Below are 22,041 nucleotides of genomic sequence, written 5' to 3'. Positions count from 1 at the left end.
ACAGTCCAGTAATTTGAAGATTGTAATGCACATAGCTGCAGATTAACCGTAAAAATACAGTATATGCTTCTGGGAGGATAAACTGGTCCAATCACTCTGGGAGACAAGACTGATATTCAGAGTTTTGAAAACGTACACACCCTGAGCAAATTCATTTCCGGAAATTTATGCTAAAGAAAAAAATTAATGTACAGGGATATATGGTTAGGGATATTCAGTGCAGCACAGTTTTATAATAATGAAAAATTAATAGTAGTCTAAATTTTCAACAGTAAGAAATATAAACAAATGCAACAGAACATTATAAATTCAACTGAAATTACAAAACTCTACATGTACTGACAAAGAAGGATGTTCAAGACAAATTATTAAGAAAAGCGGGTAACATTACCCGCATCATGCATTATGCATCGCTGCACTACCTAACACAGTAGCCACTACCTACACAGAGATACTTAAATTTAAATTTGATTAATTAAATTTAATTTTAGTTATATTTAAATAAAATTTAAATTTCAGTTCCTCAGTCACACTAACCACATTTCAACTGCTCAACTGTCACACGCAGCCAGTGGCTACCATATTGCAGAGAGCAGATACAGACCGTCGCCATCATCAGGGGAAGTCGCTGTTTTGCTGCTTTTAACCGCCTTCCTCACCCTTCATTTAAAAAGGGATTATTCAGACTGGCACTAAAATAGTTCTGAGATTTTTTTTCCCCCTATCCAAATGTGAAAATTATCTGAAGACTCTGACCTCATATAGAGAAGTAGAGCTGTCATTTTTTTTTAATTCAGTGTAAGATGAATTATTCACTTAAGCTTTCTTAAAATGAAGCATTACATAGAAAAGTGAAAAATTATCAGTAGACACAGTGGTCAGCTAAAGTCTCAGTTTCCTCTCTAAAAATAAGTGACAGCATACCTCTGTGTCATTCCCTCTAGCTGTGCCTCCAGGGCAGCATATAATTTTTATCACGGATCTTTTACAGCAAGGCAACAGTTCCCATGGAAACCACAGGGCAAACATCCATTACTGCTGCCTAGGACTTTATAAGCACACCGAAACTGAGGGAATCGCTTACTTTCAATTATTAATATTTTAAAATTGAGCAGTAGTTAGCTACTTTAATTCTGGTTTTGTTGTGTGTGTCTCTATGAACAAATCAATAGATGAGGAACATATCAAGAAAATTCTGTGCCCCTCTAGCAACAAAATGAGTCTACAGAAATCAGGAGGGGGAAAAAAAACCCCAGAAAGGTATTAAACCAGTATACATGCCAGCCAATGTCATCCCATACAAGACAGCAAATCAGAACAGAAATCAGTGCAGAACTTAGGTAAGAAAGAAGAAATTCCCTTGCACTAGCTCAGGAGAGCATATAAATTTATCTAGGTCAAAATGCTGACTAATCAGGAAAAAAAGACAGTCATAACAACTGAGAAAGTGGCCACTCACCTCTCTCAACAGAGCGTTCTCTTTTTCCTTCTGCTCCAAAAGGCTTTCGAGGTGGTGGACATGCATCTCTGCCTCTGCCAGTCTCCTTGTTCTCTCATGGTCCTCCTCAGTAGCCTTAGCAGAAAGCCCCTTGCTCTGCAACATCTCCAGAAGCTTCTTGATGGATTCGTCCCGAGCGTTCAGGGTTTGCTTCTGAGTCTCAATCCGCAGCTCCATCTCCTCCAGAGTCTTTCGAAGGAGGAACAGCTCCTTGGCCTGCCGCTCATGCTCAGTGTGCAGCCTCTGAAAGTTCTCCTCCGTCAGCTCTGCCACGCAAGGCTCACCAGTCCTACTGTTACTATCCTGTTGAAACAGCTGGTTCAGGTCCCTCTGGATCCGCAATTCATCCTGGAGAGCCTGGACTGTCATTTGCATGTGCTGGTATAAAGACAAAAAAGAAAACCCAAATGAGCTTTCCTCCTCAAGTAGCAGAAACAAAGCAGACTACGGGCAATGAGAAAGCAGCTACCACAGCTCTCAGAACCCTGCATTTAGCAAATGAGGATTCACATTATTCTGTTTTACACTGTCTTTAAAACTGATTGAGATAATCTGTAAAATGTCAGTAATTTAATTTGTGTTTATTACCAACAGGAAACAAGGTCAGTCTGGCAGCTCCTCACTTTGCTTGACTAAATAAAGACACTGTTCAAGATTAACAGAAGGTATTACACAGAACTGAAGGTGAGGAGTGGGGAAAGGCAGGGGAAACCTATAGGAATACGGACACATCATACAAAAAATTTCACCAAAAAACACAAAGGATGGCAAAATACAAAATGACTTTTAAGTGCTTTACAATTAAGTTAGCACATTAAATAATAAACATATGAGTGCATGCCAGAATGTGCTTAGCACTCCTTATGTGTTAATTCATTTAATCCTCACTATAACACATGTACTATTATTTGAATTTTATTGATGATGACACCGGGCATACAGAGACTTAAATAACTCACCCCAAGATCACACAGTAAGTAACAGAGCTGGCATTCGAATTAAAGCAATTCTTGCAGCTCACTGAAGCTAGTACCCAAAGGTAATTAGATAACTTGAAGCTTTAAAAACAAAAAACAAAACACAAAAAACTGAGGCTGTGTGTGCTATTTATACAGAAGAAGATAACAATATAAGTGAGTAATTTGAGTAATTAAATGAAAATGTTAGTGCAGATAAGCTAGTAAAATGTTCCAGAGGGTATATCTTTAGCCTGTATCCCTAACGAAGGTATATGAACCTTTAATCTGAATGGATAAATTCTAGAACATTATACAAAGAACCTAAAAGGAAGTTACATCAAGAATCATGTTTTTAGAAATGAAGAAGCAACAACAGAAAATCACCCTTTGTATTCAAGGTATTCAAGGTCTGGCAGTGTGCCGCAGTGGAAGGAAACTAACCCACAATCAGAAGACAGGAGTTTTAGTTCCAGCTTTCACACTAAAGAGCAACCTAATTTGGAACACATTGCCATCTTTCTGGGTTTCAGATTCCTCATATTTAAAGTGAGGCTATAAATGCCTGCACCATCTTTTCACAGAGCTAATAATATCATTGAAATCTTTGTGGCATATATGTTAAAACAGACATTGTTTAAAATTTTTGGCAAACTGCAAAACAGCAGTAAATATCTCAAGGAAACGATCTGGCAAGTGTACAAAGACGCTCACTGTTGTTTACACCAGCGACAAAATTAGAAACAACCTAAATGGATATTAATAGGTGATGAGTTAAGTAAATGAGAAATGTCCACCGAGTTTAATACTATGCATCAATTTTTTTAAATGTAGATTTATAGTTACTGATAAAAACTACAGTTACAACATATTAAGAGTAAAAAAGCAGATATATAATAGCAAGTATAGGATGACTGTGATTCTAATTTTTAAAAAGTATAAACATGCAGAGAAAAGTCTAAAAGGATGCAAACAATTACCAGTATCTGGGTATGGGTAGATTTTACATTTTTCTTCATACTTTTTTGTACTATCTAAATCCCCTACAGTAAGCAAGTAATCAATTAAAAGGGACATTTTTACCTTTAAAAATAAGAGAAAAGACTTCAGAGATGCCTGCTTGGCTGTGTTCAATTTGCTACCACTTTGGTTAAAAGGGAGGGAACAATAAATATTTACTATTTACTATAAATAAAAAATATCATAAGAAATAAAAATACTTCTGTAATGTTACACAAGTAATAATTAATGGTTATTTGGGGGAACAGAGGAAGGCAAGAAGGGAGGAAGGGAGGAACGAACTGGAATCACTGGGGGACAACACGTAAGAAAACTTTATTCTATTCCCCATAAAAATTTTTTTAACTGAAGTGTAACTGACATTGAAAATTTTTTAATAATAGCTTTATTGAGACATAATTCACACATGCCATAAAGTTTACCACTTTAAAGTGTGTAAGTCAGCAGTTTTCAGCATATTAAAAATTATACATTGATCACTACTATCTAATTCTAGAACACTGCCATCACCCCTTAAGAGAAATCCCATATACATCTGCAGTCACTTCCCAGCCACTTCCCATCTTTCTCTCCTCCTAACCCTCCCTCCTCTTGAATTTGAACTAAATGTATGTACTACCCACCCAAAAATTAAATTAAAAAAAATGCCTAATGATATTTTTCAGCCTCAAAAAGGAAGGAAATGCTGACACACGCTGCAACATGGATGGACACTATGCCAAATGAAATAAGCCCGTCACAAAAGACAAATATTACACGAGTCCACTTACATGAGGTCCCTAGAGCAGTCTACCTCACAGAGACAGGAAGCACAAGAGTGGTTGCTAGGGGCTGGGGAGACAGGAGACGGGAGACAGGGAGTGACTGTTTGATGGGTGCAGAGATTCAGTCTTACAGGATGAAGAGTTGTGGAGATGGATGGTGGTGATGGCTGCACAACAGTATGAATGTACCTTATGAACTGTACACCTGAAAATTGGTTAAGATGGTAAATTTAACATGGTGAATGTAAGCTGTATTTTACAACGATTTTAAACACTGGGGAAAAAATATGCCTGCCACAGAATTCCAACGTGTTGATATTAAATAATTTACTTATAACTATTGATAAATATTTAGTTTGGTTCTCATTTTCCACTATTATAACAGGCACCTTCACATGTATATCTCTGCACATTTATCCAAATTTTTCCTGGAGATAAATTCTGAAAGGTGGAATTCCTGGATCAGAGGGTATGCAGTTATGATTTTAATACACACAACAAATGATCTCTAAAAGGGTCTGTACAGATTTAAACTTCCACCAAATGATGTCTGAGCACTTTCCTATACCTTTGACAACTGGGTATTTTCTTTCTTCTCTTTCTTTTTTGGGCTTTCCTTTGATTACAAGTAAGACTGAATATCTATTCACATATCTACAGGCGCTTTGTATTCCTTCCTTTGTGACTCATCTGTTCTTGTTCTTTGCTCATTTTGTTTTGGGGACATTTAACCTTTCTCCTAATCCACTTTAAGATCTTTTTATATTTGGAAAACAACCTTTTGCCTGCTGTACATGTTACAAATATATTTCCAAATCTGTCATTTTTCTTTTAACATAGTTTATGGCAACTTAAATACAGAATTTTTTTAGTGCAAAGATAAGAACCTCTTCTTTTATAGTTTCTGGTTTTGGTATTATGCTTAGCAAGTAGTGAACTTTCAATTATGGCAGTCTTCAAACTCTCCAAAAGCACTGGCTTTTTCTTATGAAAAATAAATTTACAATAAAATTATCAGGTATTTGAATTCATGAATATGATTCTTTAAATAAATTTAACTACCCGCATCATGCTGTAAAGATTCTCAACAGTTGTTGGAGTTCAAAATCCTTCATAAAAAGATGTGTCAAAACGCTAATTCTCTGAAGCCTATAATCAACCTCCAGTTTCATTCTTTACCTTTGGAAGTCATATAATCCAAATAAATTCTGAGCAAGCTTATCCCACAGGGAAATATCAGAAGTTAAATTCAACAATGAAACTGATTTCTAGGTACAACTGTCCCTCCTTTCCTGGACACTCATCACCAAATTCATTCAAATCAGGAGAAACAGATGTTGACGACAGCTAACAGTCTCGCATACACTTTAGCACTTGTGATTATACTAGAATGGCAAGCACTGTTTTGGTGAAGAAAGAAAATACAACGACTAATGTGCCCTGCTTCTTCAGCTCTGCTTGCACCCATTTTACTAGAATACAGAATTAAAATGATGCTCTGATTGGTAGCCAAGAAGGCTACACAGCAATTTTCTCCATTGAAATGGGAATCAGCACCCCTTCTTTAGGCTACATTCAAGCTAGATTCACTTTACTAAAATTCCTGCCAACTCCCCTGGGAGAAGAAAGCAGCAGCAGGCAATAAGCCAGGCTGCTCTTTCTCTAGCACATTCATACTGAAGATAAAGGGAGCATATCTGCACATATCACAGACATTTACCATGACCGACCAAAAACACATGCTGAATTTAGCAGGACAATCTCAGTTGTCAGATATTAGGAAAATTTCTATTTGGGAATTCTGCTCATGACACTCTCCAAAATGATCTCACACTTCTCACATGCCAAATTGTACACCAACACTCACTAGTCTACTTCTGCTCACTCTAACACTCAGCTTGAGCTGGAAGACTGGAAGAATAACTGCTTAAAATTTAGTCCAAGGATTGTGCTAAAATTACACCAGGCTGTTATCTCAATGAAATGGTAGGATGTTGTGAACAATAGAATGAAAATTCTTAAATCTCTGATAGGGTTTATGATCATTTTTTAGAAAAATACATCTCAAAAACAACAAAACATCACAACAATGCTTCATATATTTTAGACAAATATCAGAAGCTCTTCTGAGGCAAAACTTCCATTAGTTTCTCTGAACAAGAGAACGCTTTGATCCAGTTTATCCTGATTTCTAAAATGACAGAACCAAGGAGTCTAGAGCTATTTTTAGTTACAGAAAAAGAATATTATGGATACATGAAAATGGTCATCATCACAAACAGTATACTGTATCCCAGAGAGTTCAATGCACTATTTGTCAAGATAACCATTAGAAAAAATACCAGTACTGCATCTTATTATGTTAAATTAAGAACGATTTTTTTTCTGAAACATGTAAATACATACATTGAGGAAACTTTATCAATGCAAGATGCAAAAGAGTTTATAATAATTCTTACTAACATCACCCAAGTCGATCCTCAGGCTTTGTGATGTTCTGATCTGTGCTGTACCGTATGTGTCCCTAAGAAGAGCACTTACCAGCCCAATCTGCAATTTATTTCTTTGTATCTGTCTTCAAGAAAAACTTTCTAGAACTTGGGACTTTCATCTTTTTACTCTAGGGCACGGCACAGTGTTTGGTATAGTAAGTGCTCAATAAATTTTTGATGAAAGATTGACAAAAACAAATTTTCACGCATTATTTTGAAAGTAAATGGCTACTGGATAGTAGATGCAAATCAAGTCCCTGGAAAATTTTATCTTTCCCCTATAACAGAGAGAATTACTCTTATTCTGTAACAATTAGTTCCTTACCAGCTAACACACAAAAAATTCTATCTCAAATACAAACTGGCCAAAATACTAAATGCAATCCTAATTTTTAAAAAATGTTAATTATACACTCTGGATTTATTTGTGTTTGATCTGAAGTGAAGAGAAGCATTTTCAAATAATTAACTGTCAACAAGAATCTTTTATACTTTTAATACTATATACAACATACACCAAAAGTGTAGGATAGAGTTCTTATCCAAAAACAGAGCTTACAAAGTGGTAAAACTTAATAGCTATATATACACACTCACAAACCAGCACTATACCTTATTATAACTTTTAAATTAAGAATATTCAAGAACGAGAAATGGGACACATAAAAGCACTTATTATATATGCAACATACTCAAATGAAGTTCAGATTCTATAAGATCACTATGATTTGGATTCATGAATCTTTAATATGAAAAGAAAGTATTCTAATTTCTATCATTTTAGAAGAAACTCAAAGTTTTTTAATGAGTCTGAATCTCCAAGACTGAGACAAAGGAAGAGCCCCTAAGGTAGTTCATTTCGTCTGATCATTAGTCTAGTATTCTTTCCGTTGATTCTTTCAGTTGCTGACAAGGATTTATTTTCTGTGCAGCAAAGCACACTGTAAACTCTCAAATATTAAACCAAAACCAAGTTCTCAGACTGATCTAAATAAACACCAGCAAGAGACATACTACAGTGCAAGAAACAACCACACCAGAATTCAAATGGATAGATTAAATTGTTTAAATGAATGCTACTTTGAGCTTATTCTCCTCTAAAACAGATGTCAGAGTCAAGAAAATGAACAAGCAATTATTCCAGATTCCTAGCAGCTACTCTCTGCTACTGAATCCAGGAGAGAAAAAAGAACATCTGCCTTTATGCCAGCATAACCCAGAGGAGAAATTAAAGAATAAACAAAAATACTATCAAAATGGGGAAGTCCCGAGGTCATAATACATTCTATTATTGTGTGCTCATCAAGACAACAACTCAAGTGACAATAAACTGATTTTAGTACAAGTTCTAGAAATTCCAAATAGCTTTCAGTTACCCAAACTCCCATACCATTTACTTACCCCTTAGCCTCTACTTAAAGAGTATAGGTATATGTATAACTGATTCACTTTGTTATAAAGCAGAAACACACCATTGTAAAGCAATTACACTCCAATAAAGATGTTAAATAAATAAATAAATAAATAAATAAAAATATAAATATAAATAAATAAAGAATATCCTCTACCCGTTCCCTCACTTTCACTCCCAGCTAAATCCTACCTGTCCTTTCATCCTTAGATCAGGCATTACCTCCTCTAGAAAGCCTGTCTGACTCTCAAACTGAACAAAAGGCAGAACTAGAGAGGAAGGAATGGGTGGAGGAAGAAAAGTACAGAAAGAAGAAAAGATAATATCCCAAACCAGATATTACAGTAGTAAAAATATCATCCTAAGCAATGTCAGGATTGAAGACGTCATTCCATTAAAAAATAACATCAAAATAAAAAATTTTTTTAACCTTAAAAGTAAAATCAACCAGCAGAGGGATCCTATAGTAACCATTTCCATAGTGTTTAACTTGAGAATGCTCAGTACTAACAAAGCAAAGGCAGAATTAAATACAAGGGACCATAAAGGTACTGTTCAGTCTAGCAGCATTTTAAGTATCAACCTCACTTCTTTCTTCATGCTCTACAGCCCAAAAGTTTCAAGCACCTGCAACAGACGTCAATGAGGTTAACAAAATTCCCAGATTTAGTCCCTGAAATACTAGTATATAAATCAAGAAGAAGGGTGAAGAAAGAAGGGTAAAGAAAGAGGAGTTAAGCGATACCAATCAGCTGTGAACATGTTAAGAGCTAACCCTGGCAATGTTACAACTGGGAGTGGATTCAGCTGAATAAACACACACCGGAGGCAGCAGCTTGACTGTGAGGCGGGGAGGGGGGGTGGTCCCTGCTGACATTCAGCTGCAGGACATGGCATAAAGCTAACGGGCTAATGTCTGTGTCCCACAGAGCTATGTCAACACTGAAGTCACTGTGTGCCCAAAGCTTTCCAGAAGCTACAGAATTCCTTTTTCCTTTTTTTCCCCCCATTTTCCTCCAGAGAAAGAGAAGAGGCAAGGAAGACTGATATTGAGGGAGAGTACAAAGAGATCATGACCTTACAATCTTACAGAAAAGCACTCCTGTACACTGCCATTGTTTAAGATGCTTTCACACACACTATGACTAAACTGTGTTAAACTGAAATGAAGCCCATCAAAATTATTTACATAAATAATTGTCTTGGGGAGAAAATAGCATAGAACATATACAAAGAACATCAGCTAACCAGAATAAACCAACCAAATTACTCACATTTTTTTTCAAGACTTACCTCTTTAATAATGGGCTTTCTTGTAAAAATCAAATCTACACTAGGCAACTGATAAGACTACAACAGTCCACTGTTGTATTTTGTTCTAGAGATACTAAGACCAAGTGCAGTTAAGACAAGAGAAGGAAACCAAAGGTATAAGAATTAGAAAGCAAGAAAGTCATTATACAGAGATTGTAGGATGAAAACTCAGAAGAAATTACAGACAAAATATCTGTATAATTAAGAGTCCAGCAAGGGACTTCCCTGGTGGTCCAGTGGTTAAGAATCCACCTTCTAATGCAGAGGACGTGGGTTCTGCATCCCACATGCCACGGGGCAACTCAGCTCACGTGCCACAACTACAGAGCCCAGCAGAGCCCACGCACTGCAACGAAAGATCCTGCATGCTGCAAGGAATATCCCGCGTGCAGCAACTAAGACCTGACGCAGCCAAAAATAAAACAAATAAATAAATAAATATCAAAAAAAAAAAAGAGTTTAGCAAGCCTGGCGCATATAAGATCAACATATAAAATTTAACTGCATTTCTCTACAAGGAACAAATCTTTAAAAAGTGTCATTAAAAAGAGAGAGAGGGCTTCCCTGGTGGCGCAGTGGTTGAGAATCTGCCTGCCAATGCAGGGGACACGGGTTCGAGCCCTGGTCTGGGAAGATCCCACATGCCGCGGAGCAACTGGGCCCGTGAGCCACAACTACTGAGCCTGCGCGTCTGGAGCCTGTGCTCCGCAACAAGAGAGGCCGCGATAGTGAGAGGCCCGCGCACCGCGATGAAGAGTGGCCCCCGCCCGCCGCAACTAGAGAAAGCCCTCGCACAGAAATGAGGACCCAACACAGCCATAAATAAATAAATAAATAAATTTACTTAAAAAAAAAGAGAGAGAGAAAGAGAATCTTGATAAATAAAACTAAAGAAGCATCTGGGGATAAAATAACAATAAAAAAACTATTATGGAGAAATCATAATTGTTTCAAAAGCAAAACACCAAGGTATAAATATTATTTTCTTTGTATACAATTCCTTAATTTTTCCATGGCAACCATCAAATAAGGCATATCAAAGACTCTTTTGCACATGCTTCTGTAAAAATGTTAAGTAGATAAAAGAAATCTTTAAAAATTAATAAAATTTTTTTGAAAATCAATTTAGGTAGTAAACAGACAATACAAAAGATTGCTTCATGTTTTAGCAGCACGTTGAGAGGAAATAAAACCATATGGGATCTTCACAGGGTATTTAAAAGGAAAATACATTTGTTTTCTCGACTCTCACCAATTTTATCACATAAACTCCAATAAATACATGTGTTACCATTATTTTCATTCATCTCCTACATCCATATTTACTCATCGCGTTGTATTTTCAATTTGAATACTTAGGTCTATGATCACAAAATCTTTCACTTCACTTCAGCTCACTGCATACTTTTAGGGGAAAGTTAAACATGCACTTACCCTATGACCCAGCGATTCCACTCCTAGATACTTCCGCAAGAGAAATAAAAACATGGCCACAAACACATCTGTATAAAAATGTTTACAACCGCTTTATTCATAAGAGCCAAAACTGGAAACAACCCCATCAACAGGAGAATGGACAAATTGATTATGCAATATCCATGCAATGAAAACTACTCAATATTAGGATGACTATGGATACATGCAACAACACGAATAAACTTTAAAAAAAATATATAGTACACTGAGCAAAAAAAGAAGCCAAACACAACAGAGTACAGACTATATGGTTCCATGTATAGGAGGTTCTAGAGCAGGCAAAACTAATCTAAAGTGAAAGGAATTAGAACACTATCTATGTGTTCAGGGCAGGGAAAATACGGATTGGGAAGGAGCTCAAGGGAACCTTATGGGATGATGGAGATGTTCTATATCTTCGTAAGACTGCATTATACGACTACTGGCATTTGTCAAAACTCATGGAACTATGATACTGAAGATCCATGTATTTTGCTGTATGTAAACTATACTCCAACAAAAAATAAATATATTAAAAGAGAAAAAAGTAACAGATATAGGTCAGAAAAGGGAAAAGTAAATAAATATTCAAGATAATTTCTTAACAAGTAGGAATGACTTCACTTAAAAGAAAGAAGGATAATTTAGTTGACTTTAAGAACACTTCCAGTCCCAACATGTATTATGCTCTATCACCTAATTCAATTGTAACCCTGCATTCTTAAAAAGGTTAGAGAAGAAAGCAGAAGCTCGAGGCTACAGAGACTCATTCAAATATACAACAACGTATGGAAATCACCATCAACAATTTGCCTTATTTGCTTCAGATATCTCTCTCTCTCTCCCCCACCCCTCACTGTTGCTTATTTAAAATTCACAGAAGTGATGTCATCTGTTCTTGATTCTCTTTGCAAATTGCTCATGTTACTCAACATAATGTGTCTGAGAATGTAAACTGGTATAGCCACTATAGGAAACAGTAATGGAGGTTCCTCAAAAAATTAAAAATAGAACTGCCATTAGATCCAGCAATTCCACTTCTGAGTTTTTATCCAAAGAAAACAAAAATAACTAACTCGAAAAGATATCCGCACCCCCATGTTCACTGCAGCATTATTTATAATACCCAAGATATAGAAACAACCTAAGTGTCCATCAATGGATGAATGGATAAAGAAAATGTGGTGTGTATATCTATACACATATGTGTATAGATATACACAATGGGATATTATTCAGCCATAAAAAAAAATAAAATCTTACCATTTCGGAGGGGGGGGGTGGAACCACAAGCTCACAGGTAGAGAACAGATTGGTGGTTGCCAGGGGTGGGGGACAGGGAGTGGGTGAAATGGGTAAAGGGAGTCAAAAGGTACAAACTTCCAATTATAAAAATAAATAAGTCCTGGGAATATAATGTACAGCATGGTGACTATAGTTAATAACACTGTATTACATATTTGAAAGTTGCTAAGAGAGTAGATCTTAAAAGTTCTCATCCCAAGAAAAACAAGTTCTTTGTAACTATGTGTGGTGATGGATGTTAACCAGACCCAGTGTGTTGATCATTTTGTAATGTATCCCAATAGCAAAATATTGAAACTAATATAATATGTCAACAATACTTCAATTTTTTAAAAACGTGTTTGAGATTTATCCACACTGATATACATAACTCTAGCTCATTCACTTTTATGAACTGTATAATACAGGTTTCACAATTCCTTATCCAAAATTCTAAAATCCAAAGAGCTTTAAAAAGACTAAATTGTTCTCCAAGCTTAATGGAAAAACCTGACTCAACTGCTATGAGGCTATTTACCATTTATTTATCCAATTTAATATGAATATTCCTAAGTTTTGCTACAGATTTAATATGTTTGATGACTGGGTATTGTCCAGATCCCAATGGGAGTATTACACAATATACAGTTTATATACTGGATTACCTTTCAAAATCTGAAAAACATCTAAATTCCAACATACATGTGCCCTAAGTATTTTGGAGGAAAGGACTGTGTACTCACATTCCATTTTGTGAATAAATACCAACTTATCCACTCACCTACTTGAGGAACAGTTAGATGTTTTTCCACTGTTATCACTGTTACAACAAGCACATGTACATCTACCTGTCTCCTTGTGCACATGTGCAAAAGTTTCTCTCAAGAAGACACACGGAAATGAAACTGCCAGGTAGTAGAGCGTGTCTTCAACCTTACCGGTCATTTAAATGTACCTTTTTCAATTTACTATAAACAAGATGCATGACACAGATGATAAAAGGGAGCAGATATCCAGCCTATAACTTTCATATCTACAGAACCATTAATCATATAACACTTTCCATTAATCATAAAACCACTTTCCTAGAAGGAAATTTTTGGTGGAAATGGATTGGGTTGTTAGTTTAAAAAAAAAAAAGAAAAGAAAAGCTAAATGATTGTGCATTCAATTCTATCCATAAGGAATAAAGACAGTGTTTTCAAAGAAAGTTATTACTTATGAAGCTACTTTAATTAGCAGAGCCCAAGTATCGTTGTAAGGCTTGAGAATTTTTTTTAAAAAGCAATAATTCTATCTATAGGATCTTTTCTCTCTGAAAGAAGGAATGAGAGAAGAAACAGAAAAGATTGGAAAGAATCCTAATTTCTCTCCGCTCACCCTACTTCCTAAAATGGCATCTTTCCCTGAGAATCCCCACAAAATACAACTACTTTAATCTCAGTACCAAAAATTTTGATGTCAAAGATTCCTATAAAAATGATCTTAGAGATAAGGACACTGAAAATCTGAAAGCAACAATAATCAACAGTTTCAAGAATTTCCTTTCTATCCTTTTCATATTTATTGGAAAATAAATAAATAAGCAGGCTTCTTTTTTCTCTCAGGTATTTGAGAAACAAAAAAGTAACACAGGGATACCTGATTCATTACTAATGTTTAAAATATTTTTAAACTAAACTTATGAATTGGGATAGATGCTTATATAATTCGTTTTTTCTGACAGCTTTTAAGAACACATTCTTTGATCCCCATATTATAAGGAAAATTGGCTTTTTAAATAAACCTACTTGCTTAACCCAAGGTATCTAAACAAAAACAAGAAAACTTAAATGAGAGGTTCACAAAGGAACATTTGATGACGTTAGTGAACCTAAAATATGTCATATTTCTTATACAGACTTAAGCAAAAGAAAATATGAATCCCAACGTATAGGCAAGTGCCACAAAAACACAAAACCTACAGGAACACAAGAACAGCACTTTATCCTAGGTGGAAAAACGAACCCCTAGCCTATTTCAATACCAGAAGAATGACAGATTCTGAGAGGGCTCCGGCTACCTTGGGAGTTCTCTCTATCAAGAACAAGAACTAGTAATTAACATGAAAGAGTCCATTTCAGACAATTCTGCCCACAAAGGAGGCAGTGCTGTTGAAAAATAAACTTAACCAAACATTGGAGAACAGAAAAAAATACTGAAGTATAATCCCTCACTGAGGGAAGAAAGATCTTTAGTTAGTAGCAGGCATTAAGCTCCCTGACAGAGATACTATGGCAGGTGGGTATAATAAACATGGTCTGTCTCCATATAAAGGTAGATAAGACAGATAACGGTGGATAAGAGAGTCATTAATCCCAACAGCAACAAAAATACACAATTATAACTGCAAACAGGGATAAAAGCTATAAATCCAAGGTAGTAAAAGATAAGAGAAGATTTGGGGGCTGGGTGAGATCTGAAGAATGAGTTAACTTCCATTAACTATTTAAAGACACAACACTTCTACTGTGAGGAGAAGACTACTTAGGTGAAGACCCTCAAGAAGGAGGGGGCACAGCACATTTGAGGGATTAAGGAGACTGAGCACCAAGGAAGTGTGACAAGAGTTTTGGACTTTAAGGGCAACAGGAAGCCCTGAAAAAGTTTTGAGCAGAGTATGGTCATCTCTACCATCATCACTAACAGTGATGCCGGGCACCTACTACCACATTTAATTCTCAGAACAAGTACATGAGGTAAGAATTATATAACCATTTTACAGATGAGGAAACTAAGGTTTGGAAAGACTTAGCAGCCTGCCACGCTCACATAACTAGTGAGTGGTGGAGCCAGGATTCAAACATCACATGGGCACTTTCAAAAGCCCAGACTGGCTGCAATGAGGCTGCACACCAGGGGGAAACAGAAAGACTGGGGAAAATTGGGAGACCACTGCAATAATGTCAGCCAACAGCGACATGACCAAACTATGACAGTGGCTGTGGGGTGGGAAAATGGATGGCTTACAGAAATACTTCAGAGAAAAAAGATCACCAGCATTTGACTGGCAGGGTGGGAAATGAGGGAGTGAAGCAATCAAGGAAAATTCTGAAGTTTCTGACTTAAACACCATGGACAAGTTGGTGGCACCATAAACAAAAATGGGAAAAAATAAGGAAGGACCAGAATTGAGGGGAAATCTTGAGCTGAATGTAATGTGCTTTTGAGATGCTGAGAAAAGGTTTGAGGGAGCAACTGGGCATGTGGGTCTGGAGCTTAGAGGAATGATATGAGCTAAAGATGTTAAGTGTGGAAGCTCTGATACACAGATGTTAACTGAGGCCAAGGCAGTGAATGAGCCTCCCTAGGAAAAGAAAACACAGCAAGAGGAGATAGTCATAGGACTGATTCAACATTAGATGGCAGGCAGAGGGTAAGAGGCGGCCAAAGGAGACAAGAGGAGCAGTCAGAGAAGTGGGTAGAAATCAGGAAAACAGTGTCACAGAAACTGAAAGAAGCTGATAAGGACCCTTTCTCTAAGGGGAGAACACAGACCAAGAAAGATCTGGCTCTGGGTTCAATTCCTGGTTCCATCAGGATGACTTCAGTGAAGTTAACTAAATACTCTGAGCCTTAATTTATTAATCTATACTATGAACATTATGAAACTGAATCTACAGGGTTATTATAATAATTAGCAGTAAGACAGAACACCTATCACACTGTAAATTATCAATAAATGGCAGTTACTGTTGTTGCTCCTGTTTGTAAAACCAAAAGGTTTGGTTAGTGGCTTACTGAACCCAGCCCTGGGAAGCCCTAGGGGTTCTAAAGAACATCTTCAGGGAATGCCTGGCAGGGCCACACTGGGGCATCTGGGCTCCCCAGTCCTGTCTCAATCAGAACAGCTTTGCCTTCTTTTTCATTTTACTTCTTAAAATAAGTTTTAGGCACTTGCCTGGTGGCACCGTGGTTGGGAATCCACCTGCCAATGCAGGGGACACGGGTTCGAGCCCTGGTCCGGGAAGATCCCACATGCCGCAGAGCAACTAAGCCCGTGCACCACAACTACTGAGCCTGCGCTCTAGATCCCGGCTCCACAACAAGAGAGGCTACCGCAATGAGAAGCCTGCGCCCCACACCGCTCGCCGCAACTAGAGAAAGCCTGTGCGCAGCAATGAAGACCCAACACAGCCAAAAAAAATTAATTAATTAATAAATAATAAGTTTTATTTTCATATCTGAATAATATTCATTTGAAAAAAGGGGTCTGCAGCTTAAAGTCTTTTTCAAAAAGCAAGGACTGGATTGTCTCAATAGTCCCTTCAATTCATTTGGATTACAGCTTGTAATTCTATTTTTTTTCTTTTTTTGAATTTTTGAAGTTTATTTTATTTTTTTATACAGCAGGTTCTTATTAGTTATCTATTTTATACATATTAGTGTATACATGTCAATCCCAATCTCCCAGTTCATCCCACCACCACCCACCCTCCCCGCCACTTTCCCCCCTTGGTGCCCATACGTTTGTTCTCTACATCTGTGTCTACTTCTGCCCTGAAAACCAGTTCATCTGTACCATTTACAGCTTGGAATTCTTCACCGAAGTAAAATATTTGAGAAATAAGGACAAAACAACACACTTGATAACATAATCCCTAACATGAAGCTTATTATTTATGATTATTTCATTAGAATAATGGTTATAAATCAATTAGCTCTGTTTATCTACTGAAAATTGTACTAGGGTCAGTGCCATTACTGCCATTGAAGCACCACAGCCTTATAATAGCAAATTATTGTTTGTTTGCTTAAGATTATAACCGCATGAACGGTGAAGAAAAGAGTTAAGCAGCATTAAAATCACAAAGGGCTTTCTTTTTTCATGAAAAATAAAGTTGGTTAGTGTGCTCAAATTACTTGTTTTCTTTTTGAAAGCCCTGCATGAAGAAAACCAATTAATAAAGAACCAAAATATCTCACCAGCCTTTTCTCATTGAAATCAGTACCTCTAAAAACTTTCTTTTAATATCCTTTTCATATGCTATTGATTGTTTGTAACTAATCACTTTCCATGTCATCATTGTGTGTGGTCCTCTTGTGATAATTATCCCACACTCTCCAGTTTAGTCTGTTGAGCAATCACCACTCTGGTGCAGCTGAAAATTCTCAGGGACACTAGCTTGAATCTCTATGGCACAGATGTCCTTATACTTCATTTTAAAATGGGACAAAGGTTTTACAGAGCCTTGCTGATCTTTTGTCCCAGACACTGGCTGTCTTTTTCATCCAGGACATAATCAAAAATGTACTGTATTAAAAAAAATGTACTGTATAAGTTTTTTAACTACAACTTTAGAATTTATACTCTTCAATAGTAAGTCACTTCTCTTAAATGACAGAATTTGCTCCTATTTAATTGCTGGAAGTTTTAAGCAATTCAATAGGAGCTGACGGTGGATCAATAGTTGTCTTCATTTTAACAGCTCACCCAATAATGAGGAACATGAGAACTGCATCTGGAAGATTTGGTGTGAAAGGAAATGACTTCTGAAAGGCTGACTGATTTATTTGTGCTGATACTGGCACAGACTGCCCTACTTTAGGCAGGATGGTTAGGGAAGGTCTCTTTGAAGACGTACCATTTAAGCTGACACCTGAGGCAGCCAGCATATAAGAGTGGGGTAAGAATGTCTGGCAGCACATAAGAATAAAGAGTTAAGAACAGCATATATATATATATGTATATGTGTGTGTGTGTGTGTGTGTGTACATATATATTTGAAGGACATTTTTTTCAACACCCAATCGGCCATTAATACAAATTGAAAGCCTGTTATAATCAAATCAATGTAGTCCTGGAAAAAGAATATCAACAAAGAGATCAATGGAACAACTCTCACAATAATTAAGAACTTAAGAAAGAAAAAGGAAATGCCACAAACCAAAAGAAAAGAGACTGATCACAGTATTTAGAAAGCTTTTCAATTATTAGGAAAACATCAAAATAAATACGTTCTCCCCACACAAAATTAAAAATAAGTTCCAGGAAGATTAAAGAACTAGGTATAAAATGCAAATTAATTAGAAAATAAAAAGAATAAATATAACATATTTAATGATATTCAGATAGGGAAGGACTTTCTAAACAAAAAACGAAATGTAAGAAATTACAAAAAAATTACAAATTACAAATGTAAGAAAAGTATAGTACATTTTACTGCTTAGAAATCTAGAATTATAAACATCAAAAGTCAAAAACTAATGAGCAAATGACAAAAACTAAAAATTATTCACAACTGGGAAAGTACTTTATCCTCACTATTGAAAAAGCCCATAAACGTCAATGAAATACTAAGACCTTACTGTCCCCAAGAGAAATTAACAAATAGGAATATACCAATCACAGACAATATGCAAATTGACAATAAACACATGAAAATGTAAACAAAGAATTGCAAATGAAAGCAAGGTAAGACAAAATTTTTTTACCTATGAAAGAGGTAAAAGTTTTTTTTCAGGCAAAAGATTTTTAAACATTATATGAACAGGTAAGGTGATACATGCATTCTTACATGCCTGATCACCTAAAGTGGTCCAATCCTTCTAGAAGACAGTGTGTCAATAAGTATATTCATCTCTTTTATTTTATAAGCACAACTGTATCATCCTTAGGAAGCAGAAACTATCTTCTAGCAATGTTGCTTTTCTCTCCAAATATAAGGTGGATAATATAGTAATTTGTAGGGTCATTTTTGTAACATTTTCTCATTACAAAGTAATAAATATAAGTGTTAAACATTTTAAGAATACATAAATGTATACGGGAAAACCTCAAAACCTCAAAGGAATATGGGATTCCTTTGATACCCTCTGATGAATAGATTCAATTTTTTAACAACCTATCATAGGAAAATAATCAGAAATGTGAAAATGTATTAATAAAGATGGCCATAACAGTAATACATATGACAAAAAAACCTGAAAAGTGGGGAGACCTTCAAGATGGCGAAAGAGTAACACATGGAGATCACCTTCCTCCCCACAAATACATCATAAATACATCTACGTGTGGAACAACTCCTACAGAACACCTACTGAACACTAGCAGAGGACCTCAGACCTCCCAAAAGGCAAGAAACTCCCCACGTACCTGGGTAGGGCAAAAGAAAAAAGAAAAAACAGAGACAAAAGAATAGGGACGGGACCCGCACCAGTGGGAGGGAGCTGTGAAGGAAGAAAGGTTTCCATGCACTAGGAAGCCCCTTCACTGTCGGAGACAGGGCGTGGCAGGGCGAAGCTTCAGAGCCACGGAGGAGAGCGCAGCAACAGGGGTGCGGAGGGCAAAGCGGAGAGATTCCCTCACAGAGGATCGGTGCCGACCAGCACTCACCAGCCCAAGAGGCTTGTCTGCTCACCCGCCAGGGCGGGCGGGGGCTGGGAGCTGAGGCTCGGGCTTTGGAGGTCAGACCCCAGGGAGAGTACTGGGGTTGGCTGCGTGAACACAGCCTGAAGGGGGCTAGTGTGCCACAGCTAGCCGGGAGGGTGTCCGGGAAAAGTCTGGAGCTGCCCAAGAGGCAAGAGACCATTGTTTCGGGCGCGTGAGGAGAGGGGATTCAGAGGGCCTCCTAAATGAGCTCCAGAGACGGGCGCGAGCCGAGGCTATCAGCACGGACACCAGAGACTGGCATGAGACGCTAAGGCTGCAGGTGCAGCCACCAAGAAGCCTGTGTGCAAGCACAGGTCACTATCCACACCTCCCCTCCCGGAAGCATGTGCAGCCCCCGACTGCCAGGGTCCCGTGATGCAGGGACAACTTCCCCGGGAGGACACACGGCGCGCCTCAGGCTGGTGCAATGTCATGCCAGCCTCCGCCACCACAGGCTCACCACCGCATTCTGTACTCCTCCCTCCCCCCAGGCCTAGGTGAGCCAGAGCCCCGGAATCAGCTGCTACTTTAACCCTGTCCTGTCTGGGCAGGAACAAACGCCCTAGGCAACCTACATGGAGAGGAGGGGCCAAATCCAAAGCTGAACCCCGGGAGCTGTGTGAACAAGGAAGGAAAGGGAAATCTCTACCAGAAGCCTTAGGAGCAGCGGATTAAATCTCCACAATCAACTTGAGGTACCCTGCATCTGTGGAATACCTAAATAGGCAATGAATCATCCCCAAATTGAGGCAGTGGTCTTCGTGTGATTTTGCCTGTATAGCTTTGCTTTTACCAATTGTCCTAGGGTTCTCTCTGTCCGTTTTTTGTTTCTTAGTATAGTTTTTAGCGTTTGTTATCATTGGTGGATTTGTTTTTTGGTTTGGTTGCTCTCTTCTTTTTTTTTTCTTTTTTTATTACTTTTTAATTTTTTTATTTTCAATAATTATTTTTTATTTCTTATTTTAATAACTTTATTTTATTTCTTTTTTTTCTCCCTTTTCTTCTGAGCCATGCGGCTGACAGGGTCTTGGTGCTCTGGCCAGGTGCCAGGCCTGAGTCTCTGAGGTGGGAGAGCCGAGTTCAGGACATGGGTCCACCAGAGACCTCCCAGCTCCACGTAATATCAAACGGCAAAAGCTCTCCCAGAGATCTCCATCTCAACGCTAAGACCCAGCTCCACTCAACAACCAGCAAGCTACAGTGCTGGGCACACTATGCCAAACAACTAACAAGACAGGAACACAACTCCACCCATTAGCAGAGAGGCTGCCGAAAATCATGATAAGGTCACAGACACCCCAAAACACACCACCAGACGTGGACCTGCCCACCAGAAAGACAAGATCCAGCCTCATCCACCAGAACACAGGTACCAGTCCCCTCCACCAGGAAGCCTACACAACCCACTGAATCAACCTTAGCCACTGGGAGCAGACACCAAAAACAACAGGAACTACGAACCTGCAGCCTGCAAAAAGGAGACCCCAAACACAGTAAGTTAAGCAAAACGAGAAGACAGAGAAACACACAGCAGATGAAGGAGCAAAGTAAGAACCCACCAGACCAAACAAATGAAGAGGAAATAGGCAGTCTACATGAAAAAGAATTCACAGTAATGACAGCAAACATGATCCAAAATCTTGGAAGTAGAATGGAGAAAATACAAGAAACGTTTAACAAGGACCTAGAAGAACTAAAGAATAAACAACAAGGATGAACAACACAATAAATGAAATTAAAACTTCTCTAGAAGGAATCAATAGCAGAATAACTAAGGAAGGAGAATGGATAAGTGACCTGGAAGATAAAATAGTGGAAATAACTACTGCAGAGAAGAAAAAAGAAAAAAGAATGAAAAGAATTAAGGACAGTCTGAGAGACCTCTGGGACAACATTAAACGCACCAACATTCGAATTATAGGGGTCCCAGAAGAAGAAGAGAAAAAGAAAGGGACTGAGAAAATATTTGAAGAGATTATAGGTGAAAACTTCCTTAATGTGGGAAAAATATTAAAAGCAGCAAGTGAAAAGCAACAAATAACATACAAGGGAATCCCCATAAGGTTAACAGCTGATCTTTCAGCAGAAACTCTGCAAGCCAGAAAGGAGTGGCAGGACATATTTAAAGTGATGAAAGGGAAAAACCTACAACCAAGATTACTCTACCCAGCAAGGATCTCATTCAGATTTCATGGAGAAATTAAAACCTTTACAAACAAGCAAAAGCTAAGACAATTCAGCACCGCCAAACCAGCTTTACAACAAATGATCAAGGAACTTCTCTAGGCAGAAAACACAAGAGAAGGAAAAGACCTACAATAACAAACCCAAAACAATTAAGAAAATGGTAATAGGAACATACATATCGATCATTACCTTAAATGTAAATGGATTAAATGCTCCAACCAAAAGACATAGACTGCTGAATTGATACAA

The 22,041-nt window shown here is 37.6% G+C and overlaps 1 protein-coding gene across 1 annotated transcript in view; it reads right to left on the bottom strand.

Annotated features, from left to right (window-relative positions):
- The window catches only part of LOC132358888 (ELKS/Rab6-interacting/CAST family member 1-like), a 57,340-nt gene that overhangs the window by 19,822 nt on the left and 15,477 nt on the right, over positions 1 to 22,041 (bottom strand). Inside the window, 1 exon segment of the mRNA XM_059912147.1 lies at positions 1,460 to 1,876. Coding sequence (XP_059768130.1) covers positions 1,460 to 1,876 — 417 coding nt within the window.

The sequence above is a fragment of the Balaenoptera ricei genome, unplaced genomic scaffold (genome assembly GCF_028023285.1).
Source record: "Balaenoptera ricei isolate mBalRic1 unplaced genomic scaffold, mBalRic1.hap2 scaffold_495, whole genome shotgun sequence".
NCBI classification, from domain to species: Eukaryota; Metazoa; Chordata; class Mammalia; order Artiodactyla; family Balaenopteridae; genus Balaenoptera; species Balaenoptera ricei.
This window is presented reverse-complemented; position numbering and strand designations above follow the sequence as displayed.